At 45.0% G+C, this 27386-nt stretch overlaps 1 protein-coding gene across 3 annotated transcripts in view; it reads left to right on the forward strand.

Annotated features, from left to right (window-relative positions):
- Positions 1-26898, forward strand: part of LOC121581060 (rho-associated protein kinase 1) — an 88605-nt gene extending 61707 nt beyond the window's left edge. Inside the window, exons 11-33 of one of the 3 annotated variants that reach the window (XM_041896421.2) lie at positions 544-613; positions 1266-1354; positions 1538-1586; positions 1743-1878; positions 3028-3119; positions 6223-6469; positions 13895-14001; positions 14422-14572; positions 15066-15226; positions 15517-15701; positions 16525-16594; positions 16688-16791; positions 16986-17151; positions 17347-17440; positions 17595-17683; positions 17857-18048; positions 18366-18522; positions 22085-22155; positions 22311-22399; positions 22613-22691; positions 23574-23835; positions 24131-24338; positions 24768-26898. In XM_041896421.2, the coding sequence (XP_041752355.2) occupies positions 544-613; positions 1266-1354; positions 1538-1586; positions 1743-1878; positions 3028-3119; positions 6223-6469; positions 13895-14001; positions 14422-14572; positions 15066-15226; positions 15517-15701; positions 16525-16594; positions 16688-16791; positions 16986-17151; positions 17347-17440; positions 17595-17683; positions 17857-18048; positions 18366-18522; positions 22085-22155; positions 22311-22399; positions 22613-22691; positions 23574-23835; positions 24131-24338; positions 24768-24840 (2941 nt within the window). In that variant the 3' untranslated portion in view covers positions 24841-26898. Of the gene's footprint in view, positions 1-543; positions 614-1265; positions 1355-1537; positions 1587-1742; positions 1879-3027; positions 3120-6222; positions 6470-13894; positions 14002-14421; positions 14573-15065; positions 15227-15516; positions 15702-16524; positions 16595-16687; positions 16792-16985; positions 17152-17346; positions 17441-17594; positions 17684-17856; positions 18049-18365; positions 18523-20626; positions 20680-22084; positions 22156-22310; positions 22400-22612; positions 22692-23573; positions 23836-24130; positions 24339-24767 lie in introns of those variants that run through there. The other 2 variants (XM_041896422.2, XR_006003160.2) reach the window with 2 other exon arrangements.
- The last annotated feature ends 488 nt before the right edge of the window (positions 26899-27386 follow it).

Consider the following 27386-nt stretch of genomic DNA (forward strand, 5'->3'; position numbering starts at 1 on the left):
CCGCTTAGCCAGGCTTCATCAACTACAGTCAACACTGTCAGTCTTCGCCTAGGCTTTTCCTGGTCAGCTCAGTTGGTCAGGAAAAACTCAAGGCCCTAACCACAGTCAAAATAGTCAGGCTGCACCTGCTGGAGCAATCATCAGTTTGTCTAATGTCAACTACAGTCAACACATTCTGGCTGCACCTACTAGAACAGGGGTGTTAAACATACGGCCAGTGGGCCGGTTCCGCGGGCCCGCGGGGCAAATTAGTCGGACACCCCTGTACTAGAGCCATTAGCCGTTTTTATACTGTCACAGAAATCTAAGGCTAACTGTATAACTACATAGTTAATCTCACCCAGAGCTTGTTAGACATGCACATGCGAATGTCTCATACTGCAGAGTAGGTAACCTGACCTAGACAAACAACCACAACATGTTTGACCCAGTGGGATGTGTGTTCACGGTGTGGTCAGATCATCATTGGCTCAGGTCAGGGAAGTGTGGTCCTATTGTTGTCTCTGACTAGATCTGATCATCCTGTTGTGGTCTATTCCCCAGGTTTTCCCGGAGCTCCAGCACCAAGAGTGTTGACAAACGCAGCAGCTCCACTAAGGAAGACAAGAGCCATGTGAGTACTCACTTGGATATTAAAACAAGACACTGTTTGTTGCATCTGGAGTTGCATTACTACTTTCTGCGAAGACAAATTGACTGCAAGCTTGTTATAGGGATGGGCACGGTTAATCGTTTAATTGAATATCCGAACGGATGTTAGTATTCGATTACTTGAGTGAGTTAATTTTCACACACACAATGTGTAGGCCTATTTTAACAATGAAAAAGCTTTGTCTAAATTACAATTTAAATGATCCTTGTGACATTGTTACCTACACGGATATACAATCACATTTAAAACTCTTCATTTAATAAAATGTGAATGTTATAATGGTGCATTGAGCTACTGCTGCTATTTCCCCCACTTCAAATAGCAATTACAGCCACACACCTAACAGTTTCCTCAGGACCTGACACAGATCAATGCAAAACACTCAGCAGAAAACCATTTTGTATCAGAATCAGTTCTATCATGGCGAAAGTATGACTTCTTTCTCACGGTTGCTGTTACTCCAAACTACCAGATTAAAGCAGTCTACTTCTGCCGTGTGCATTTGCGTCATAACACTAGTTTACGTTGACATTTTAGGCCTTCAGAAGACGCTCTTTTCCAGAGTATCTGTTAAATGTATTATACATTAAAACGTGCGTTGTTTATTGTTCAGCTGGAGAACCTGCAGAAGAGGATCTACCAGCTGGAAGAACAACTACACAGTGAGATGCAGCTAAAGGACGAGATGGAGCAGAAGTGCAGGTATACAACCTGTCACTCAGTTCCAATAAGTCCGATCTCAAGCTAAACAAATACACAATGCTGGTTTTGAGAACCAAAACATCCTGTCTGTCTTTTAAAGAACAATGCTCTTGATCTGAAGTAGTTCCCATTTTAGAAGATCAAGCAAAGCAAGTTAAAGTGCAAATCTGTGTCTTTCTTTAGGACCTCGAACACAAAGCTTGACAAGATCATGAAAGAGCTGGACGAGGAGGTGAGTGAATATCTAGGATTCTGCAACACATATGAAGGCAAATGGATAGTAACGATCTACTGTTGTCTACAAATGTGTAAAAAAACGAATAATATAGGGTCTAAATGCTCTGTACTTTGAGGACTTACTCCTCTCCTCCCTCCCCTCCCCTCCCAGGCCAACGTGAGGAAAGGTGTGGAGGCCAGCATTTCCCTGCTGGAGAAAGACAAGATGATGATCCAGCACCGAGCCACCGAGTACCAAAGAAAGGCCGACCAGGAGGCCGAGAAGAGACGTAACTTGGAGAACGAGGGTAAGGATTCTTACAAAATGTTCCCTCTCTCTCATTTACTCTTTCATTTAATCTCTCTTCAATCTCCCCCTGTTTTAGTCAACACCTCTGTTTTATAATATATGGGGGCGGCAGGTAGCTTAGTGGTTAAGAGCGTTGTGCCAGTAACCGAAAGGTCGCTGGTTCTAATCCCCGAGCCGACTAGGTGAAAAATCTGTCGACACTTAACCCTACTTGCTCCTGTAAGTCTCTCTGGATAAGAGCGTCTGCTAAATGACTAAAATATATATATATAAAATATATAATCGTGTCTATAACAAGTGTTTGTAACACTGATTAGGAACAAATATGATTGTAGGCGTGTACAGTATTACAGTACTTTACATGTTCATAAAGCATATAATGGATACAAGTGGTTTGGGCATTATATTGACAGGGTTAATGCTACTACAGTATAATCCATGATAAGATCTCTCCCCAGGGCTGTAGCGGTTAGAGCCTAAAGGTCACTGGTTCGAATACCCGAGCCGGCAAGGTGAAAAATCTGTTAATGTGCTCTTGAGCAAGGCACTTAACCCTAATTTGCTCCAGGGGCGCCGTACTACTATGGCTGACCCTGTAAAACAACACATTTCACTGCACCTATTCGGTTATATTTTGGGGGGGGCATCCCTCACCTCCCTGATGTTAGTGTGTGTCCCTGATGTCTGGTGTGCGTCCCAAATGGCACCTTGTTCCATATATAGTGGACTACTTTTGACCGGGGCCCATAGGGAATAGGGTGCCATTTAGGACGTAGCTTTGATCTGGCCCAAACAGATGTTTGTCCCAACTGGATTACTACTCACCCTGGCCAAGCAAGTCTAGAGCAGCTTGACCTGCTAGTCTGGTTGTCTGCTAGCCTCTGACCCTCTGACTAGCAGTCTTAACCCAGACACACACCACCTGAGACCCTCCCATTGCTGTAAACTAAGTGGATTCACCAGATCCGATACCAACATGTGCATAAACAGAGCACTTTAAATGCAACGCATGAGCAAATCCCATGCACAAAAAACTGTTTCTTGATACAGTAAGTTTAGTGTAGTGTCATGTTTTGAAAGGGAGACGTGTGTGTGTGTGAAAAGATTACTTAATCTTTGATTGACTTATCTTACTCTCTCTTCTCAGTGTCCACTCTGAAGGAGCAGCTTGAGGCCATGAGGAAAATCTGCCAAAACTCTCAGGCCTCAAATGACAAAATCCTACAGTTGCAGAATCAGGTACAGTAACACACACACACTGCTCTCTCTGATTATCATCCACACAGCACAGGGGTCATTCTAGGTGTGAGGGGGTTGTTTGAGGTCTGTGTCCATGTAGTAGTCGGCTCATCCGATCAGAGGGTCAGAATGTGTGTCAAAGGTACAGACAGTGAAGGGAAGGGGATGTTAGTTTTGAGGGATGTGTGAGATGGGTGAAGGAGAGGGCAGGCCAGGTTTTAACCACAGATCAAGGATCAGATTACTCCACCCTAAATCTGAACCATAACAAGGATGAACGATATCTGACCCTGTGTCATCACCCTATGGCTTTGTTGCATTACATGTACAGTTGAAGTCGAAAGTTTACATACACTTAGGTTGGAGTCATTAAAACTTGTTTTTCAACCACTCCACAAATTTCTTATTAACAAACTATAGTTTTGGCAAGTCGGTGAGGACATCTACACTGCTAAAAAAAAATAAAGGGAACACTTAAACAACACAATGTAACTCCAAGTCAATCACACTTCTGTGAAATCAAACTGTCCACTTAGGAAGCAACACTGATTAACACTGATTTCACATGCTGTTGTGCAAATGGAATAGACAACAGGTGGAAATTATAGGCAATTAGCAAGACACCACCAATAAAGGACTGGTTTTGCAGGTGGTGATCACAGACCACTTCTCAGTTCCTGTGCTTCCTGGCTGATGTTTTGGTCACTTTTGAATGCTGGCGGTGCTTTCACTCTAGTGGTAGCATGAGACGGAGTCTACAACCCACACAAGTGGCTCAGGTAGTGCAGCTCATCCAGGATGGCACATCAATGCGAGCTGTGGCAAGAAGGTTTGCTGTGTCTGTCAGCGTAGTGTCCAGAGCATGGAGGCGCTACCAGGAGACAGGCCAGTACATCAGGAGACGTGGAGGAGGCCGTAGGAGGGCAACAACCCAGCAGCAGGACCGCTACCTCCGCCTTTGTGCAAGGAGGAGCAGGAGGAGCACTGCCAGAGCCCTGCAAAATGACCTCCAGCAGGCCACAAATGTGCATGTGTCTGCTCAAACGGTCAGAAACAGACTCCATGAGGGTGGTATGAGGGCCCGACGTCCACAGGTGGGGGTTGTGCTTACAGCCCAACACCGTGCAGGACGTTGGCATTTGCCAGAGAACACCAAGATTGGCAAATTCGCCACTGGCGCCCTGTGCTCTTCACAGATGAAAGCAGGTTCACACTGAGCACATGTGACAGACGTAACAGAGTCTGGAGACGCCGTGGAGAACGTTCTGCTGCCTGCAACATCCTCCAGCATGACCGGTTTGGCGGTGGGTCAGTCATGGTGTTGGGTGGCATTTCTTTGGGGGGCCGCACAGCCCTCCATGTGCTCGCCAGAGGTAGCCTGACTGCCATTAGGTACCGAGATGAGATCCTCAGACCCCTTGTGAGACCATATGCTGGTGCGGTTGGCCCTGGGTTTCTCCTAATGCAAGACAATGCTAGACCTCATGTGGCTGGAGTGTGTCAGCAGTTCCTGCAAGAGGAAGGCATTGATGCTATGGACCGCCCGTTCCCCAGACCTGAATCCAATTGAACACATCTGGGACATCATGTCTCGCTCTATCCACCAACGCCACGTTGCACCACAGACTGTCCAGGAGTTGGCGGATGCTTTAGTCCAGGTCTGGGAGGAGATCCCTCAGGAGACCATCCGCCACCTCACCAGGAGCATACCCAGGCGTTGTAGGGAGGTCATACAGGCACGTGGAGGCCACACACACTACTGAGCCTCATTTTGACTTGTTTTAAGGACATTACATCAAAGTTGGATCAGCCTGTAGTGTGGTTTTCCACTTTTTAATTTTGAGGGTGACTCCAAATCCAGACCTCCATGGGTTGATAAATTTGATTTCCATTGATAATTTTTGTGTGATTTTGTTGTCAGCACATTCAACTATGTAAAGAAAAAAGTATTTAATAAGATTATTTCATTCATTCAGATCTAGGATGTATTATTTTAGTGTTCCCTTTAATTTTTTGAGCAGTGTACTTTGTGCGTGACACAAGTAATTTTTCCAACAATTGTTTACAGACAGATTATTTCACTTATATTTCACTGTATCACAATTCCAGTGGGTCAGAAGTTTAAATACACTGTTGACTGTGCCTTTAAACAACTTGGAAAATTCCAGAAAATGGATGTCATGGCTTTAGAAGCTTCTGATAGGCTAATTGACATCATTTGAGTCAATTGGAGGTGTACCTGTGGATGTATTTCAAGGCCTACCTTCAAACACAGTGCCTATTTGCTTGACATCATGGGGAAATCAGCCAAGACCTCAGAAAACAAAGTCAAGGAATTGGAGTGGCCATCACAAAGCCCTGACCTCAATCCTATAGAAAATGTGTGGGCAGAACTGAAAAAGTGTGTGCGAGCAAGGAGGCCTACAAACCTGACTCAGTTACACCAGCTCTGTCAGGAGGAATGGGCCAAAATTCACCCAACTTATTGTTGGAAGCTTGTGGAAGGCTACCTGAAACGTTTGACCCAAGTTAAACAATTTAAATGCAATGCTACTAAATACTAATTGAGTGTTTTGTGAACTTCTGACCCACTGGGAATGTGATGAAAGAAATAAAAGCTGAAATAAATCATTCTCTCTACTATTATTCTGACATTTCACATTCTTAAAATAAAGTGGTGATCCTAACTGACCTAAGACAGGGAATTTTTACTAGGTTTAAATGTCAGGAATTGTGAAACTGAGTTTAAATGTATTTGGCTAAGGTGTATGTAAACTTCCGACTTCAACTGTATTGATGCAAATTACATCAGCAAATTGAAGTCACATTTTATTTTCATAGAGCAAGTGAAGGACACTGAGGAATCAAGGCCTCATACTGGACTGGTATAGCCCTTTCAGAGAGAAAAAGTAGTCTTTGCCTATTAGGTATTATTAGAAGCGTATGAATGGATATCATTCTATTCACAACATTGGTTAAGAACATATTGGTTAAGAAACCCAACTCAGAATCAAACATTCTGCAGCAGCTGAGCGGATCGTTTGTGTCAGGAAGTAATATTGACTCTGTGAGCTTTCCTAATGGCCGTTTCCTTGACTGACAGCTGGAGGAGGCCAATGACCTGCTGCGGGCAGAGTCGGACACGGCGGCGCGGCTGAGGAAGAGCCACATGGAGATGGCCAAGTCCATGAGCCAGCTGGAGGGGCTGAACCGCGAGCTGCAGGAGAAGAGCCGTTCGGCCGACGGGGGGAGGGCCCAGCTGGAGAAGGAGCTGCTGCAGCTGCAGAGCACCCTGGACTCTGAGAGGAGGAGCTACAGCCAGGGATCAGAGGAGATCCACGAGCTGCAAGGTACCATTTGGGTACATCCCAATTCTCCACACTTCTCCGTAAAGTGTGCACTCTTTACATTTACATTTACGTCATTTAGCAGACGCTCTTATCCAGAGCGACTTACAAATAGGTGCATTCACCTTATAGCCAGTGGGATAACCACTTTACAATGTTTTTTTGGGGGGTTGGAGTAAAGGGGGGGGGTAGAAGGATTACTTTATCCTATCCCAGGTATTCCTTAAAGAGGTGGGGTTTCAAATATCTCCGGAAGGTGGTGAGTGACTCCGCTGTCCTGGCGTCGTGAGGGAGCTTGTTCCACCATTGGGGTGCCAGAGCAGCGAACAGTTTTGACTGGGCTGAGCGGGAACTGTGCTTCCGCAGAGGTAGGGGAGCCAGCAGGCCAGGGGTGGATGAACGCAGTGCCCTCGTTTGGGTGTAGGGACTGATCAGAGCCTGAAGGTACGGAGGTGCCGTTCCCCTCACAGCTCCGTAGGCAAGCACCATGGACTTGTAGCAGATGCGAGCTTCAACTGGAAGCCAGTGGAGTGTGCGGAGGAGCGGGGTGATGTGAGAGAACTTGGGAAGGTTGAACACCAGACGGGCTGCGGCATTCTGGATGAGTTGTAGGGGTTTAATGGCACAGGCAGGGAGCCCAGCCAACAGCGAGTTGCAGTAATCCAGACGGGAGATGACAAGTGCCTGGATTAGGACCTGTGCCGCTTCCTGTGTAAGGCAGGGTCGTACTCTCCGAATGTTGTAGAGCATGAACCTACAGGATCGGGTCACCACCTTGATGTTAGCGGAGAACGACAGGGTGTTGTCCAGGGTCACGCCAAGGCTCTTCGCACTCTGGGAGGAGGACACAACGGAGTTGTCAACCGTGATGGCGAGATCATGGAACGGGCAGTCCTTCCCCGGGAGGAAGAGCAGCTCCGTCTTGCCGAGGTTCAGCTTGAGGTGGTGATCCGTCATCCATACTGATATGTCTGCCAGACATGCAGAGATGCGATTCGCCACCTGGTTATCAGAAGGGGGAAAGGAGAAGATTAGTTGTGTGTCGTCAGCGTAGCAATGATAGGAGAGGCCATGTGAGGATATGACAGAGCGAAGTGACTTGGTGTATAGCGAGAATAGGAGAGGGCCTAGAACTGAGCCCTGGGGGACACCAGTGGTGAGAGCACGTGGTGCGGAGACAGCTTCTCGCCACGCCACTTGGTAGGAGCGACCGGTCAGGTAGGACGCAATCCAAGAGTGAGCCGCGCCGGAGATGCCCAGCTCGGAGAGGGTGGAGAGGAGGATCTGATGGTTCACAGTATCAAAGGCAGCAGACAGGTCTAGAAGGACAAGAGCAGAGGAGAGAGAGTTAGCTTTAGCAGTGCGGAGAGCAGTCTCAGTTGAATGACCAGTCTTGAAACCTGACTGGTTTGGATCAAGAAGGTCATTCTGAGAGAGATAGCAAGAGAGTTGGCTAAAGACGGCACGCTCAATAGTTTTGGAGAGAAAAGAAAGAAGGGATACTGGTCTGTAGTTGTTGACATCAAAGGGATCGAGTGTTGGTTTTTTGAGAAGGGGTGCAACTCTCGCTCTCTTGAAGACGGAAGGGACATAGCCAGCGGTCAAGGATGAGTTGATCAGCGAGGTGAGGTAAGGGAGAAGGTCACCGGAGATGGTCTGGAGAAGAGAGGAGGGGATAGGGTCAAGCGGGCAGGTTGTTGGGCGGCCTGCCGTCACAAGTCGCAAGATTTTATCTGGAGAGAGAGGGGAGAAAGAAGTCAAAGCATAGGGTAGGGCAGTGTGAGCAGGACCAGCAGTGTCATTTGACTTAACAAACGAGGATCGGGGGGGTTTAGGATTCAGCAGGGAGGAGAATGTGGCAAAGAGCTTCCTAGGGTTAGAGGCGGATGCTTGGAATTTAGAGTGGTAGAAAGTGGCCTTAGCAGCAGAAACAGATGAAGAAAATGTAGAGAGGAGGGAGTGAAAAGATGCCAGGTCTGCAGGGAGTCTAGTTTTCTTCCATTTCCGCTCAGCTGCCCGGAGCTCTGTTCTGTGAGCTCGCAATGAGTCATCAAGCCACGGAGCTGGAGGGGAGGACCGAGCCGGCCGGGAGGATAGGGGACATAGAGAGTCAAAGGATGCAGAAAGGGAGGAGAGGAGGGTTGAGGAGGCAGAATCAGGAGATTGGAGGGAGAAGGATTGAGCAGAGGGAAGAGATGATAGGATGGAAGAGGAGAGAGTAAAGGGAGAGAGAGAGCGAAGGTTGCGACGGCGCATTACCATCTGTGTAGGGGCAGAGTGAGTAGTGTTGGAGGAGAGGGAGAGAGAAAAGGATACAAAGTAGTGGTCGGAGACTTGGAGGGGAGTTGCAGTGAGATTAGTAGAAGAACAGCATCTAGTTAAGATGAGGTCAAGCTTATTGCCTGCCTTGTGAGTAGGGGGGGACGGTGAGAGGGTGAGGTCAAAAGAGGAGAGGAGTGGAAAGAAGGAGGCAGAGAGAAATGAGTCAAATGTAGACGTAGGGAGGTTGAAATCCCCCAGAACTGTGAGGGGTGAGCCATCCTCAGGAAAGGAACTTATCAAGGCGTCAAGCTCATTGATGAACTCTCCAAGGGAACCTGGAGGGCAATAGATGACAAGGATATTAAGCTTAAATGGGCTAGTGACTGTGACAGCATGGAATTCAAATGAGGAGATAGACAGATGGGTCAGGGGAAAAATTGAGAATGTCCACTTGGGAGAGATGAGGATTCCTGTGCCACCACCCCCGCTGACCAGATGCTCTCGGGGTATGCGAGAACACATGGTCAGACGAGGAGAGAGCAGCAGGAGTAGCAGTGTTTTCAGTGGTAATCCATGTTTCCGTCAGCGCCAAGAAGTCGAGGGACTGGAGGGTAGCATAGGCTGGGATGAAGTCTGCCTTGTTGGCAGCAGAACGGCAGTTCCAGAGGCTGCCTGAGACCTGGAACTCCACGTGGGTCGTGCGTGCAGGGACCACCAGGTTAGAGAGGCAGCAGCCACGCGGTGTGAGGCGTTTGTGTAGCCTGTGCGGAGAGGAGAGAACAGGGATAGGCAGAGGCATAGTTGACAGGCTGCAGCAGATGGCTACAATAATGCAGAGGAGATCGGAATAAAATGAACTAAACATCTGGGAAAGGAGAGAGCGGGGCCTCCCTCACCACAACTCCCAAATATAACTCTCCCAACTTCCACCTCAGAAACTATAATTGTTGTAAACTACAGCGGTTCAATGTTTTCTAGGAATAGACTAACCTAGTTTATTCAGCTAGCTAACTAGGTGCAGTATTATTCCGTGAAAAACGTCCGGGCACCTCGTCATAAGACGCCACAGCCAGCTAGCATGCCGGTCTCCAACAGCAGGGTTTAGCGCCAATACTCAGCCACAACAACCACCAGTGTATCAACACTTTAATCTTTATTCGGATCCCCATTAGCTGACAGCTACTCTTCCTAGGGTCTATGCATACAACAAAAAATACATAGCTAAGCACTCAGGTAAGCACAGTCTCTTACACCAATCATAGGCTTTTAAATCTATGTAGGGGAGTGCACAAGTGCACCAGACAAGGAAAAGGGTGGAGAATTGTAACACTCATTGTTCTATGAGTAAATGTGACTTGGACACGACTCCGTGTTTGAGTAAATACGAGGTGTCTGACTGCAACCCCGCATTCACTTTGGGCATGTGTTAGGACTAGACTGGATTAATGTGATTGCCTACACCATTTTAGTTTACTTTACAGTAATACCTCAGTCACTCTTACTAACTTCAAATGATCTGAAGTGAACTCACTCACTATTTAAGAGACAGCTGGGGAATAATAGCTCCAGTTCTAACCATTCTCATTCAGCACATTAGACATACAGTGAGGGGAAAAAAGTATTTGATTCCCTGCTGATTTTGTATGTTTGCCCACTGACAAAGAAATGATCAGTCTATAATTTTAATGGTAGGTTTATTTGAACAGTGAGAGACAGAATAACAACAAAAAAATCCAGAAAAACGCATGTCAAAAATGTTATAAATTGATTTGCATTTTAATGAGGGAAATAAGTATTTGACCCCCTCTCAATCAGAAAGATTTCTGGCTCCCAGATGTCTTTTATACAGGTAACAAGCTGAGATTAGGAGCACACTCTTAAAGGGAGTGCTCCTAATCTCAGCTTGTTACCTGTATAAAAGACACCTGGCCACAGAAGCAATCAATCAATCAGATTCCAAACTCTCCACCATGGCCAAGACTAAAGAGCTCTCCTAGGATGTCAGGGACAAGATTGTAGACCTACACAAGGCTGGAATGGGCTACAAGACCATCGCCAAGCAGCTTGGTGAGAAGGTGACAACAGTTGGTGCGATTATTCGCAAATGGAAGAAACACAAAAGAACTGTCAATCTCCCTCATCCTGGGGCTCCATGCAAGATCTCACCTCGTGGAGTTGCAATGATCATGAGAACGGTGAGGAATCAGTCCAGAACTACATGGGAGGATCTTGTCAATGATCTCAAGGCAGCTGGGACCATAGTCACCAAGAAAACAATTGGTAACACACTACGCCGTGAAGAACTGAAATCCTGCAGCGCCCGCAAGGTTCACCTGCTCAAGAAAGCACATACAGTGGGGAAAAAAAGTATTTAGTCAGCCACCAATTGTGCAAGTTCTCCCACTTAAAAAGATGAGAGAGGCCTGTAATTTTCATCATAGGTACACGTCACCTATGACAGACAAATTGAGAAAAAAAAATCCAGAAAATCACATTGTACGATTTTTTATGAATTATTTGCAAATTATGGTGGAAAATAAGTATTTGGTCACCTACAAACAAGCAATATTTCTGGCTCTCACAGACCTGTAACTTCTTCTTTAAGAGGCTCCTCTGTCCTCCACTCGTTACCTGTATTAATGGCACCTGTTTGAACTTGTTATCAGTATAAAAGACACCTGTCCACAACCTCAAACAGTCACACTCCAAACTCCACTATGGCCAAGACCAAAGAGCTGTCAAAGGACACCAGAAACAAAATTGTAGACCTGCACCAGGCTGGGAAGACTGAATCTGCAATAGGTAAGCAGCTTGGTTTGAAGAAATCAACTGTGGGAGCAATTATTAGGAAATGGAAGACATACAAGACCACTGATAATCTCCCTCGATCTGGGGCTCCACGCAAGATCTCACCCGTGGGGTCAAAATGATCACAAGAACGGTGAGCAAAAATCCCAGAACCACACGGGGGACCTAGTGAATGACCTGCAGAGAGCTGGGACCAAAGTAACAAAGCCTACCATCAGTAACACACTACGCCGCCAGGGACTCAAATCCTGCAGTCCCCCTGCTTAAGCCAGTACATGTCCAGGCCCGTCTGAAGTTTGCTAGAGTGCATTTGGATGATCCAGAAGATGATTGGGAGAATGTCATATGGTCAGATGAAACCAAAATATAACTTTTTGGTAAAAACTCAACTTGTCGTGTTTGGAGGACAAAGAATGCTGAGTTGCATCCAAAGAACACCATACCTACTGTGAAGCATGGGGGTGGAAACATCATGCTTTGGGGCTGTTTTTCTGCAAAGGGACCAGGACGACTGATCCGTGTAAAGGAAAGAATGAATGGGGCCATGTATCGTGAGATTTTGAGTGAAAACCTCCTTCCATCAGCAAGGGCATTGAAGATGAAACGTGGCTGGGTCTTTCAGCATGACAATGATCCCAAACACACCGCCCGGGCAACGAAGGAGTGGCTTCGTAAGAAGCATTTCAAGGTCCTGGAGTGGCCTAGCCAGTCTCCAGATCACAACCACATAGAAAATCTTTGGAGGGTGTTGAAAGTCCGTGTTGCCCAGCGACAGCCCCAAAACATCACTGCTCTAGAGGAGATCTGCATGGAGGAATGGGCCAAAATACCAGCAACAGTGTGTGAAAACCTTGTGAAGACTTACAGAAAACGTTTGACCTGTGTCATTGCCAACAAAGGGTATTTAACAAAGTATTGAGAAACTTTTGTTATTGACCAAATACTTATTTTCCACCATAATTTGCAAATAAATTCATAAAAAATCCTACAATGTGATTTTCTGGATTTTTTTTCCTCATTTTGTCTGTCATAGTTGACGTGTACCTATGATGAAAATTACAGGCCTTTCTCATCTTTTTAAGTGGGAGAGCTTGCACAATTGGTGGCTGACTAAATACTTTTTTTCCCCACTGTATACAGGCCCATCTGTAGTTTGCCAATGAACATCTGAATGATTCAGAGGAGAACTGGGTGAAAGTGTTGTGGTCAGATGAGACCAAAATCGAGGTCTTTGGCATCAACTCAACTCGCCGTGTTTGGAGGAGGAGGAATGCTGCCTATGACCCCAAGAACACCATCCCCACCGTCAAACATGGAGGTGGAAACATTATGCTTTGGGGGTGTTTTTCTGCTAAGGGGACAGGACAACTTCACCGCATCAAAGGGACGATGGACGGGGCCATGTACCGTCAAATCTTGGGTGAGAACCTCTTTCCCTCAGCCAGGGCATTGAAAATGGGTCGTGGATGGGTATTCCAGCATGACAATGACCTAAAACACACGGCTAAGGCAACAAAGGAGTGGTTCAAGAAGAAGCACATTAAGGTCCTGTAGTGGCCTAGCCAGTCTCCAGACGTTAATCCCATAGAACATCTGTGGAGGGAGCTGAAGGTTCGAGTTGACAAACGTCAGCCTCGAAACCTTAATAACTTGGAGAAGATCTGCAAAGAGGAGTGGGACAAAATCCCTCCTGAGATGTGTGCAAACCTGGTGGCCAACTACAAGAAACGTCTGACCTCTGTGATTGCCAACAAGGGTTTTGCCACCAAGTACTAAGTCATGTTTTGCAGAGGTGTCAAATACTTATTTCCCTCATTAAAATTAATTTATAAGATTTTTGACATGCGTTTTTCTGTTTTTTTTTTTGTTATTCTGTCTCTCACTGTTCAAATAAACCTACCATTAAAATTATAGACTGATCATGTCTTTGTCAGTGGGCAAACGTACAAAATCAGCAGGGGATCAAATACTTTTTTCCCTCACTGTACCCAGGCACTTCCCATGCCCACAGAACTCACATCAGGCTCCGATTAGTCTGTCAAACAGTCCTTTTTTAAACTGGAGAGAAGCACTTTGAAGATGTTTGTACAGTAGGAGAGGCTTGGGGATGAATATATCTGAGGGATTGTGTTGAAATATTGCTCTTAATTCAGACTGAATTTGAAGTGTACAGAAGTGGAATAGAAAAATAATACTTTATTGTCCAGTGTCCTTACAGTCCAGACTTTTGTAGATGTACAAATGTCGTTTTCCAAGTCTAAAAGCTATGCATTATGGTGTGTTGTCAACACGGGTTTAGCACATTGCACGAAACACTGTTTTGATGGTGACTCTCTGTTTCTCTCTGTATGTCTGTAGCACGGATGACGGGTCTTCAGGAGGACAATAAGAACTTGAAACTCAGCCTGTCCAAAGTGGAGACGGAACGCAAGCAGGCCCAGGAGAGGAGCAACAACCTGGAGAAGGTTTGTGTCCTCCAAGTCTCTCCACATGTCACATACAAACCCATACAATGCTTTCTAATGCTAACACAAACCCTGTCATGGATATCCAGTTACTTGTGAAGTCCGCCTACGGTCAGTTGTGGTCCAAATGGAAGTATCAAAAATAAAACAGCTGTGCTCTATATTAGCTATTTTCTTTTCAATCTTAACAAAGTAAACCAAACATTTAGACTGAACACATCTTAATTGGTGTGATAACCAACTGTATATCTAACTGGTATTTTAGTCCCCTTATTCCCAGCCTCTCTCCCATAAAGATCAGCAGAATCAATGTTTTCCTGATCAAGATGGACGTTTATTTTATTTATTTTTCGCATGCTGCTAGTATGCCAATGTCCATTCTAGGGATTCTATATGTAATTCTATGTTGTCTCCCAACAGGAGAAGAACAACCTGGAGATTGACCTGAACTACAAGCTGAAGACTCTGCAGCAGCATTTGGATCAGGAACACACAGAACACAGAGTGACACGGGCCCAGCTCACTGACAAATACGAGTCCATTGAAGAGGCCAAGTCAGCTGCCATGCATGGTATTTCTGAGCCTGTGATGGAGCAAACCCTACCCACCACTACCATCTGTCTCCTTTTTTAGTCTGTCTGTCCCTCTCGCTCTCTGTCTGTCTCTCTGTGTCAGTCTGTCTCTCTTTTTTAATTTTCCCCACCTGCACCACTCATACCCAGGGGGCACTGGATGGATAGGGGCGGAATTCAGGGAATGTACTCCGCTCCCCTCCATGTGGCATGTCGAGACTTTACCACCCTACGTATTAAAATCTGGACCCCATCCCACCTTCCAAAAACAACAGAAATTACTTTGAGACTAGCACTGTTTGAAGCAACATTTACTTGTTTTCCAGCAATTTGTGCAACAGCTGTTGCAGTCCTGACCTATTCAATGTAGTTCATTTCAAATGACTGAGCACAAATGTCCTATGTAATCTGTTGGTGAGATTCTTCCATAGAATAATGGATGGATAGTTGCAACTGAGTGACACATCTCCTTCCTTCCCTCTCTCCCTTCAGCGGTGCAGCAGAAGGTGTCGGAGGAGAGCGGGGCGAGGATGCGAGCGGAGAGCAGGGTGGTGGAGGTGGAGAAGCAGTGCTCCATGCTGGAGTTTGACCTCAAGCAGTCGGTGCAGAAGATGGAGCAGCTGATGAAGCAGAAGGAGAGGCTGGAGGACGAGGTGAACACCACCTGATGTTAACTTGTACTGTCTGGGGTGGATGCCCACAATCACATGCTTAAAACCTTCAACTTTGCATCTCTCATACAACCATCTCTATCAGACTTATCAGACGTAAATCATGAATTGTTACTAATGGTACATTTCACAGTAGTTAGGATTCAGGCCCCATAAGTGAACGCTGGCGATTTTACCCAAGTCGAAATCTCCTGGTATAACCTCTGTGTAGTTAGGACATACTGTTTCGCTTGTGTCCTAACACCTGTGGTTCCCTCCCCCTTTCCTCTCAGGTGAAAGGTCTGCGGATGCAGCTGGAGCAGGAGTCCAGTAAGAGGGTGCTGGCCCAGAACGAGCTGAAGAGCCGCTCGCAGGAGGCTGACCGGCTGAAGGGCTCGGAGAAGCAGCTGAAGCAGGAGATCAACACGGCACTAGAGTGCAAACGCTCGCTCGAGTTCCAGCTCGCACAGCTCACCAAGTGAGAATACCCACCAAACTAGTCACATATTGTCACAGCCCACCACAGTTTGACTTGGAACTATGCACCACAAATAATGGAGTAGGTAGAGTTTACCACTAGTCACTTATACAAGGGTCATGTCTTTTCATCCCCCCCCCCTAATGGTTATTATGGTTGGGATGGGGGGTTGGGTGATCTGATCCTAGATCTGTGGGTGACTTCTAGCTCGATCCTCAACAGGCCCACATTGAGCATCGTCTCAATGCATGTTACCTCTCTTCCAAATGAGTGCAATACCTTCCAGCCACACTTATCGGTCTTCATTAGCTAAACTCTATTCTGAAAGTCTAATATTCTGTAATAGTCTTTAGTTTTACATTTTTCCTTCCTGCAGCAAGCTAATACTGCTTTGGGAGTCAACATTAAATGGCCCTACAATTGGTTGTTATTCTAGTAAAAAGGCTCTCCAGCTTAGGGGGTAACTGTGGCAAAGCTGCCCTCCGACAATGTTTACACCGCAGGATTAAGGATTAGCCTGCAGTCCAGCTCCTCCCACCAGACCAGACTGACTGGACTGTTAATCCGGCTGCGTTCTGTAGGTTTCCGCCTACGGAGCTCTGCAAGGAGTGGTGGTGGTGGTATTCCCCAGCTAATTACAGACCTGGAACATACTGGATAGTATAGTGTCATTAGGTTCATCATCTATACACTAACATTTTGTGGCTGAAAAGTTAGATTTTATCAGTCTGAATTTCCCTTTCAACACTGATTGGTTGTTTTGAAATGTTTCTGTAATAATATGCAATATGTTAATCATGTGACTTGTGTGTCTGTCTTCCAGGCAGTACAGGGGCAACGAGGGACAGATGAGGGAACTTCAGGACCAGCTTGAGGCCGAACAGTATTTCTCAGTGAGTAGGACCCACCTACCCCACTACCCCACTCTCCTATAACCCGGCTCAGTGGCTAACTTGATTGCCATATCTCCTGTCTCTACCCCCCAGACGCTTTATAAAACTCAGGTGAAGGAACTGAAAGAGGATATCGAGGAGAGGAACCGGCAGGTCCATGAATCTCATAAGAAGGTGCAGGAGCTGCACAGCGAAAGGTAACAAATCACAAAATGGAAACCATTATAAATCAGGCATTTGTCAATAGAGCAAGAATCTGTATTGTAATCATACGTTGTACTTAAAATATGGGGTGCATCTTTTCTCGACCACCCTACTTTCAAATCTCCACACGGAGTGATTAGGATTCCATTTTAAACCGTGTGTGTCCGTCCTCCCTCCCTTCCACCAGGGACTCCATGTTGGCCCAGCTGGATCTGACGGTGACCAAGGCGGAGTCGGAGCAGCTGGCCAGGGCGCTCCAGGAGGAGCAGTACTTTGAGCTGAGCCAGGAGAACAAGAAGGCCACGGCGAGACACAAGCAGGAGGGCATCGAGAAGGATGCCACCATCGCACGGGTCAGTACAGCGTGCCTCAATACACACTACTCTCCTGCATTGAAAATGAATGTAATGGAAAATTCTTCAAAGTCAGGGAAAATGCATCTATCCAGGAATGGGGGCACAGAGGAAACAACAGCTCAGATTGTTTTTGTGCGTCTCAGGCAGCTGTAGAACGTCTACATTTAAACCTCTGAATGCATCTCTCCCCAGCTTGAGGATTCCAACAAAACCCTGACCAAAGATGTGGAGAACCTCAGCAAGGAGAAGGCCGAGCTGGACCACAAGCTTCGCACTCAGGAGGAAGGTAGCATCAAGACGGCATTTTCATAACTTGGTCTAATTATTATATTCTAGGTCTATGGGTAAGGTCTACATAGGCCCTTATATGTCCCTTATAGGTCAGTTAGATCCCTGTAAGACTGTCTGGTTTCCTCAGGCTGTACCCTTCTCTCCTGCAGAGTATGCCTCCCAGAAAGAGGAGATTGCAAACACAATCAAGACCAACTACGAGAAGGTTCTCAGCACAGAGCGCACGCTCAAGACTCAGGTAAAGACACTTCAACCTTCCATGACAATTTACATTACAGAACGCTACATCAATAGTTATGTGCTCCGTATTTACATCCAAACACCTCAACCAGTTGCCCCAATTTGTTAAACCTCAACCTTACCTCAACCGGTTGCCCTATTTGATCCCAACCCTCAACCTTGTCTTTCCAGGCGGTGAACAAGCTGGCAGAGATCATGAACAGGAAGGATATGAAGCTGGACACCAAGAAGAAGGGAAGCACCACCGACCTGAGGAAGAAGGAGAAGGAGAACCGCAAGCTGCAGCTGGAGCTCAAACAGGAGAAGGACAAGTTCAACCTCATGGCCATTAAGTACCAGAAGGAGCTCAGTGAGATGCAGGCGGTCAGTAACACATTATACATTGGCAGTCAATTTGACAGTAGGGTCACATTGGTCTCAAAATCATCTGACAATGATCATGTGAACCTTTTAATTAATAGTATGCTTTAAAATAGAACAAAAACAACCTTTCTTTTAGGTAAAACAGAATGACCACAATAGGGCAGTTAGGAAGATTTAGTCAAATACATTCCTAATTTAGAACAGAGCTAAAGTCAATAGTGAAAGGCAGTACTACATTCCTCCTCGAAGGTGCAGTGCTTCTGATCTTCCCTAAATTAACTGCATATTCACTGTTTGCCTCTCCTCTTCTACAACAGCAACTGTCTGAGGAGTGCACGTACCGCAATGAGCTGCAGATGCAGCTGGACAGCAAGGAGAGTGACATCGAGCAGCTGAGGGAGAAGCTCAACGACCTGCAGCTGCGCATGGACAACTCCAGCCTGCAGATGGACGAGACGGACAGCAACATCGCCGGTAAGGTCATCGCGGGGTCAACTAACCGAGGGCAGCTGTGTCAAAGGACCGGCTAGGCCAAACATCATAAATCCTGCTCGTGACGAGCCACAGCACACATTATTTAGCTAATAGTGTTGAAGGTGTGATGATGCTAAGCTGGGACAAAAATCTACAGTACTACAGCTCTCCAGGAGCAGGATTTTGGATCACTGAGCTAGATGTTTGGTCCATCAGCCTAGCTTTAATGGTCCAACAATAACCCTGGCATGATTTAAATCTAATCAATCCTAGCCATTCCAAGTTATTAAACCATTCCATGACTGGTTGAGTTATGACAGTATTGTTCTGAAGCAGTGAAGTACCTACAGTGCATTCAGAATGTATTCAGACCCCTTAGCCTTTTCCACATTTTGTTACGTTACAGCCTTGTTGTAGAATTGATTAAATTGTTTTTTCCCCCCTCATCAATCTACACACAATACCACATAATGGCAGATTTTTAGACATTTTAGCAAATGTATTACAAATAAAAAATGGAAATATTACATATACATACATATTCAGACCCTTTACTCAGTACTTTGTTGAAGCACCTTTGGCAGCGATTACAGCCTCGAGTTGTCTTGGATATGACGCTACAAGCTTGACCAACCTGTATTTGGGTAGTTTCTCCCATTCTTCTTTGCAGATCCTCTCAAGTTCTGTCAGGTTGGATGGAGAGCGTCGCTGCACAGCTATTTTCAGGTCTCTCCAGAGATGTTAGATCGGGTTCAAGTCTGGGCTCTGGCTGGGCCACTCAAGGACATTCAGAGACATGTCCCGAAGCCACTCCTGCGTTCTCTTGGCTGTGTGCTTAGGGTCGTTGTCCTGTTGGTAGGTGAACCTTCGCCCGGTCTGAGGTCCTGAGCGCTCTGGAGCAGGTTTTCATCAAGGATCTCTCTGTACTTTACTCCGTTCATCTTTCCCTCGATCCTGACTAGTCTCCCTGTCCCTGCCGCTGAAAAACATCCCCACAGCATGATGCTGCCACCACCATGCTTCACAGTAGGGATGGTGCAAGGTTTCCTCCAGACGGACGCTTGGCATTCAGGCCAAAGAGTTCAATCTTGGTTTCATCAGACCAGTGAATCTTGTTTCTCATGGTCTGAGAGTCCTTTAGGTGCCTTTTGGCAAACTCCAAGTGGGCTGTCATGTGCCTTTTTACTGAGGAGTGGCTTCCGTCTGGTCACTCTACCATAAAGGCCTAATTGGTGGAGTGCTGCAGAGATGGTTGTCCTTCTGGAAGGTTCTCCCATCTCCACAGAGGCACTCCGGAGCTCTGTCAGAGTGACCATCGGGTTCTTGGTCACCTCCCTGACCAAGGCCCTTCTCCCCCGATTGCTCAGTTTGGCAGGGCGGCCAGCTCTTGGTGGTTTCAAACTTCTTCCATTTAAGAATGATGGAGGCCACTGTGCTCTTGGGGACCTTCAATGCTGCAGACATTTTTTGGTACCCTTCCCCATATCTGTGCCTCGACACAATCCTGTCTCGGAGCTCTACGGACAATTATTTCGACCTCATCGTTTGGTTTTTGCTCTGACATGCACTGTCAACTGTGGGACCTTTATATAGACAGGTGTGTGCCTTTCCAAATCATATTCAATCAATGTAATTTACCACAGGTGAACTCCAATCAAGATGTAGAAACATCTCAAGGATGATCAATGGAAACAGGAAGTACCTGAGCTCAATTTTGTCTCATAGCAAAGGGTCTGAATAATTATGTAAATAAGGTATTTCTGTTTTTAATTTTTTATAAATGTGCAAAAAAGTATTTACCTGTTTTCGCTTTGTCATTATGGGGTATTGTGTGTAGATTGATAATACTTTTTTTAGAATAAGGCTGTAACGTAACAAAATGTGGAAAAGGTCAAGGGGTCTGAATACTTTCCGAATGCACTGTATAGAAGAATGCTGATTCTCATCTTTCCTAACCCATCTGGTTCAAGTGTCAAACTTGAACAGTCCATTTGAAAATGACTGTTTTTCTTTGGAGACATGCCAACAATATTTGCTGTACGTTGAATGCCTGAATGTGCCTGTGGTTAAAGTCCTCTCTCATCTCTTATTCCCCCATGTCCAGTTGGTTCTCCTTGCTCTCCTCCCTATCTTTGTATCTTCTGTTCTTTTCCTTCTGTGAGTAACTCGGAGTTGGAGCCCCATTGTGCCTGGCCTAGGCTGTGCTACTGTGTGTCTTTTCGCCTCGCTTGTATTTTTTAGTTTTTGGGGTGAGAAAGGTATCCATCCCTCTTGTATGCTCTCACCAACACTTTTGAAAGGCCATTCTGAGTGACAGAAGGAGCAGTCGTAGCCCCTTTTTGGGTATTTTAAGCAAGTTGGCTTTTTTTAAGCAAGTTGTGCCAGGCTGGGGCCATTTTCATTTACTAACGGTGAATCATAATTCACATAAGCCATTTGTAATTAACCAATTACAGTATAGAACTTAATTTAACATTTCAGTACAAATTCTAACTGTACCATATAAATTAGTATTCTGTAGGTAATCAGTTTCAATGTTGTCAGCTGTAAATGTATTTTGTGGCAGGTCAAGCTATCATAAAATCTGAGTGACTCCTAAAGTATAGTGACTACATCAGAGGTTAGATACTGTAACACTAGACAGCAACACTGTGTGGTTTAACCAATCACTCTGAGCACCTTTCAAAACGTGTCTGGAAACCATGAACCACACCCCCTTTTGATCTCCTGTCCCTTGTGCTTTAAACAAACACTCCGTTTTTAAGTTTTGTTTTGTTGGCATGTTCACCTCAGAACAGAAGCGATGCCTTTTCAGAACCAAGGAACTCTCACACACTGGTAGTGGAGCTTTTGATAAATGCACTGTTCTTTTCTACCTTGTGTTGTTGTGCCAAAGCATGCTCTTTGTGTTGAGTCAGTAAAACGTTAACATAATGGAAAGATATTCCCAACGATATACAGGCTCTCAGTTCTCTGCTATGTGACGGTAGACTGAGGCATCAGAAGCCCCCATGTTGGATGGACAGAACCATAGAATTATAATCACTAATCAATTAGAATTCTATGGCTAGAACGGCCATGCTTGGTCAGCCATTGACTGAATAGAAAATTATTTTACAACACGCCTATCTACTCCACGATGGAGTTGAAGCTACCCCATGATATCTAACTTGCTGGAAAAATAACGTGGATATGACATGCTTTAGTAAAGACATTTATACAGTCCTATATCCCTTTTAATTCATGCTCCCTTATGCATGGGATCTAAAACTACTGAGCTTGAAGTAACAGCATGGGATATTTTAACTCCTGTCCGTCACATACTACTGTATACTACAGTTATTTTGAAGTGTAACCTAGGCATAGAGACATGCTCAGTTAGTTGAACTTGAAATGACTTATTAGTTATAGTTATAGAAATAGTTATTATGGCCCGGCCTTGTCACATGACTTTTTTGTTCTTCCCCCAGCGGAGTTTGAATTGAATCACTGCATGGTGTTTTGGGGGACAGTGTTACCCACAGGTTTGGTTTTCATTTGTGTCCATCTTGCGTCTGTGTAGAATCCAGACTGGAAGGGTGGCTGTCCATTCCTAATAAACCGAATATCAAACGATACGGCTGGAAGAAGCAGGTATGTCACCTGGAAGATTTTCATCAATTTACTGACATTACTGATTCATATTCAATTGCACAATACAGGTTGTGCTGATGGTGCTGCCTAGTGCCTACTCCTTTGGGCCAACGTGATTATTCCTAACATTATTTATTGATTCTGTTTTTCCTTAGTATGTGGTGGTGAGCAGCAAGAAGATTCTGTTCTACAACGATGAACAGGACAAAGAACAGTCCAACCCCTCCATGGTACTAGATATCGAGTAAGTACCCTTGTTTTGTAGATTTGGATTTCATTTTTTCATTACATTTTCTTTACACTTGCCATTTGTTTTAACGCTGACAAAATATCACCGTCTTAGATGAGTTTGTTTTATGTGAAAATGATTGCTTGGGTTGTAAGAGCTCATGTAACAGTGTGTGAGACTGTGTATTCTGATACCCAATAATCACGCATTGCTTGTTGTTGTGTGCAGCAAACTGTTCCACGTGCGTCCAGTCACCCAGGGTGATGTGTACCGAGCAGAGACAGAGGAGATCCCCAGGATATTCCAGGTAGGAAGGAACCTTCTGACCTGACCAATCAACCTTCTGACCCATTGTCTTACGTCAGAAAGCACGGTAGCCGTCTGTACTGGTGGTTCATGGCAACGCGGTCGCGTTAGAATGACCCCATCGGTCAGGTTAACCAGCTCAGTATTTTTAGTTCTACAGTCACCTTACTTGCCCATTCTCAAACAAACAAGTTCTCACAGTCTCATGTCAGAATTAGACGTTCATCCATGTTTCTCAAACGTCAAATTTCGAAGTGTTTGGTTACTTCTCTGTATCGTTCCAAGGTTAAGTTTAGGCATTAACGCTGAATTCTTGAGGTTAGGCATTAACTCAGAATTGTTAAGGTAAGGGTTAAGGTTTGGGATAGGCTAAAAACACAAATATGAAAAACAACTTTCTATCGCTGGATTCAAACATGCAACCTTTGGAACCATAGGCAGATGCTTACGCCCATCCACCATCCCTGTCCACAACATCCAAGCTAAACCAAAACCTACTTGAAGGTATCACTCACTGTTGCCCCCTAGTTGCCGGTTTCCACATAATCTCCTGACGTCCTCAGACATGGATGGACGTCGAATACTGATTTGTCGCATACTAATTTGTATCGGGTGACCTGCCTGCTCAAACAGATGATTACAATCCCATTTTAGATTTTGACACACCTGTCTTGAGTGGACTCCAGTGTACATTCACAATTAGTTATTAAGTAGACTCATGTTTTCCCCACAGAGAGACTTTCAATTAGCTATTATACTTTTCATTTAGATTTTCTGTTTCAGTAGTATACAACCCTAAAAGCACCGCTTCAAACTATCCCTTTTATAAAAACCCAGAAATGTTTTGAAGAGACTCTTACTCTCTCTTGTCTCCCCCTTTTAGATCCTGTATGCCAATGAGGGGGAGTGCAGGAAGGAAGCGGACATGGAGACTGTCTCGCAGGGGGACAAGACCAACTGTCTGCCCCACAAAGGTCATGAGTTCATCCCCACGCTTTACCACTTCCCCACAAACTGCGAGGCCTGCGCCAAGCCCCTGTGGAACGTATTCAAGCCCCCATCTGCCCTGGAGTGCCGCCGCTGCCACGTCAAGTGCCACCAGGACCACCTCCACAAGAAGGAGGACGTCATTGCCCCCTGCAAAGGTACAGTCACAGAGGTTAGGTTAGACTGACAAAACCTAAATCAATGGTGAAAGGGGGAAAGAATATACTTAAAAAATGACGAGACAAACTGCTCGATGCTGGGTTTCGGCACCAAAATAAAGGAGAGAAAGAAAAGCAGGTTAAATGAAAGAACACACAATTCAATAATATAACTTGATTTGGCTTTCGTTAAGGGGTGGGTTAAAGGGGAGATGAACCTCCTTAGGGACATCGAGACTTCCCTGAGTTTGTGTTCTCAGTGTTCTGCCTGCTTTTGTTTCCTCTACTCTAACAGTGAACTACGACGTGACCTCTGCCCGGGACATGCTCCTGCTGGCCCTGACCCAAGACGAGCAGAAGAAATGGATCGGCCACCTGGGCAAGAAGATCCCCAAAACACCGCCCTCCTCCTTCCTGAGGGCGTCGCCCCGCACCCTGTCCACCCGCCCCGCAGCCAACCAGTCCTTCCGCAAGAACCCCAAAAGCATCACAGGCAAGCCAAGGTAACCTTACATACACTCTCTGGGCCTGAAATGGCATCCTATTCCTTATATACTGTAGTGCACTACTTTTGTCCAGAGCATCTTTTTCTCCATATAGTGCACTACTTTTGGTCAAAAGTAGTGCACTATATAGGTAATAGGGTGTCATTTTGGACAAAACCTCTGATGGTCCCACAGGGCAGCCCTTTTCTAACTTCTGGTACTGACTTAGCAGCACTCGTTTTCTATAGCTTGAGGCTTGATTTGGGCAATACAGAACGTTGAGGAATTCTAGGCTTCTATTCTGGGGAGTTAAGAGAGGGTGTGCTCCAGTCCAGAAGTCCTATTTTCATCCCTGCCGCTGCTGGTGGACTGTCTGTGGCTGTTGTCGTCCAGTCCGGTCAGCCACGTGACTTGCTATTTGTCTTCTCCTGCCCTGTGTAACTGTAGCAGGTCGCAGTCTCATTATGCTACCACATCCTCCAGCCTCCAAGCAGCAGACACAACATCCAGCACTTGTTGACATTGACAACAACAACTCCTCCACACCAAATTTACAGAAGAAGTCTTAACTTTTTACACTTATCTCCTTACTGTTTTGGCTTGATTATTTATTATTAACTGACTGTGTTGATGGTGTATCTAACAGCAGCGGAACTGTCCTTTGTGGTTCTTTCTCGTTTGACTTGGGGAACTCTTTCTATCTAATTTGACACTAAAGTGTTGGTTGGTTTCATTGACTAACTCTTAGGCCTCTATGCAACCTTTCCTGAAGCAGGTGTCCCATGTATTGGTTGTTGCATTTCCCTCTACCAAGTATGACGCCAGAGACCATGAAAGACATAACTTAAATGTAAATAATGGAGATGCAGTTACTATGTCTTTAAACCTGTTTTTCTATGTAAAATATTAACATCTATCGGGGGTACTAACCAAGTGTCAAATGTCTTACACTCTTTTACTGGACACCTGTTTTCTCTTCTTTCTTCCAGCTAACCATCTGAACCATTGGATTCTATTGGGACTTTGTATTTTGTCTTTCCCCCTCCCCTCCCCCCTCACAAAAAAGGAGAGTCCTTATTTGATATCAAAGTCAATTAAAGCAATCTGACCAGCGCTGGAAATTGGGACAGTTATCTGACATAAGGCATCAGGGACATTGAAAGGGCCTGCTATTCCCCTCACCCCCTCTTCTCCTATCCTCACCCTCACCCTGGAACCTCAACTAAGACTCCCTCATCCAGGCACCACATACTTGCAACTCTTTGTTTCTTCCAGAAGATGGCGTGGGTCATCGTTCCAAAACGTGGGACTTGGGACCTGAATGGGAGATGGAAAGAAAGAGCGAGAGGCTCATGGCATGCTTTGGGTAGTACATCTTCCATATCAGGAATGGGAAGGGATTATGGTTGAATAAATGACTGGAGGTTTTGCTGGGACTTGCATGTAAACATGGTCAACATGGAGGTACTGTAGTACAGGGATTGGCTTAACTCTGTGGTGAATGGGTACATCTTGGGGATACGGAAATGTGGTTGTTTTTTCTTCCCATCTGAGAAAACAGATACTCTATCAGTAACTATGTTTCCATCTAAATTGACTTTAATGCCTTTGACTGATGGACTCTGGTGGCCTTTGCTTCAATCCCTTATTACTCTGCACTCCAACTATATCAGGGGTCAGTTGGGACAGAGTATGTATTGGGAACTCAGTATTAGATGTTTTTGAGTATTGAGTGAGGAGCGTGCAAGATAATTTAAATCTATGCATTGTTATTTGTATTTTTTATTAATTATTGTAATTGCTCCAAGTCATAAGGAAATTCCATTTTAATGGCGGATAGGAGACCTAAAAAGTATTTTCTTTTTCGTTCTGTGTTTTTTCATTGGGTACATTGTTTTCTGTAATATTGTATTTTTTTTATGTATTGCCTTACCTTGACTCATAGATAAATGGTTCAAAAGGAAAACATTAAGTTAACAAATGTAAAACTGCACTGTTTGAATTGTAAATTATTTGTAGAAGACTAAACAGGTGTAGCATTTGGCCCACCTAGTGCCTTAACGTTTGGATAACGATTTTATTGCCATATCTGTTTGTGTTTATCTCCAAAAACAAGACAAATCTAAACTCTTCCATTATTTTATTTTTTATCTGCTACATTGTGGTTTTATCAGAACGTTCCCTTTCTGGTTTGAGTATATCGAATACCTCTTTATAGACTCATTGCAATAGTGTAATGTGTCAACACAAAGTTCCCAGAGTCCAGTATCTTATCTCACAACAGTTTCTGGATGGTGTACCTTGACGAAGGCTTGTTAAAAATGTAGTTATAATTATATTCATAAATTATGTTAACGTCCCAATCGTGCAAATCCCACTGTGTACATAATTTGAAAACAAATAAGGATCATGAATACCGCTAATTCAAAATGTTTTTTACATTTTTGTTCAGTAAAAAGAGGGGGAGAAAGCACTGGAACTATGACCTACTCTATTTTGTCTTGGATGAATCGCATGTTTAATTGCATTGGAGGCCGCACTGATGGATATGTGTCAATAAACATATCTTTATCTATAATCTACAGACTTCTCTTTTGTTATGTATGTAGGCTATGAGAGTGATTTTGATATACAGTTCTTTATTCTGAGCAACTGCATATAGACTTGTGGCTAACAAAGTTATTTACCAATCACAGGGCTGTGATTGTAGCTAGAAATTCAACAATCACAGAACTGGGAACAGAGAAGAGGTGTGTGACGGATGAGCATCACTGTTGATTGGCAGGAAGAAAATGACAAAGCACAAGGTAAAGAAGATTTTGAACCACTGATGTGCTGCTTTTACATTTTGGTCATTTAGTAGACGCTCTTATCCAGAGCGACTTAGTGCTTTCATCTTAAGATAGCTAGGTGAGACAACCAAATATCACAGTCTTAGTAAGTAAATTTTTACTCAGTATTTTTTTTTCTTTTTAGTCATTTAGCAGACGCTCTTATCCAGAGCGACTTACAGTTAGTGAGTGCATACATCATTCTTTTTTTATATATATTTTTACTGGCCCCCCG

Source organism: Coregonus clupeaformis, chromosome 14 (genome assembly GCF_020615455.1).
Source record: "Coregonus clupeaformis isolate EN_2021a chromosome 14, ASM2061545v1, whole genome shotgun sequence".
Classification (NCBI taxonomy): Eukaryota; Metazoa; Chordata; class Actinopteri; order Salmoniformes; family Salmonidae; genus Coregonus; species Coregonus clupeaformis.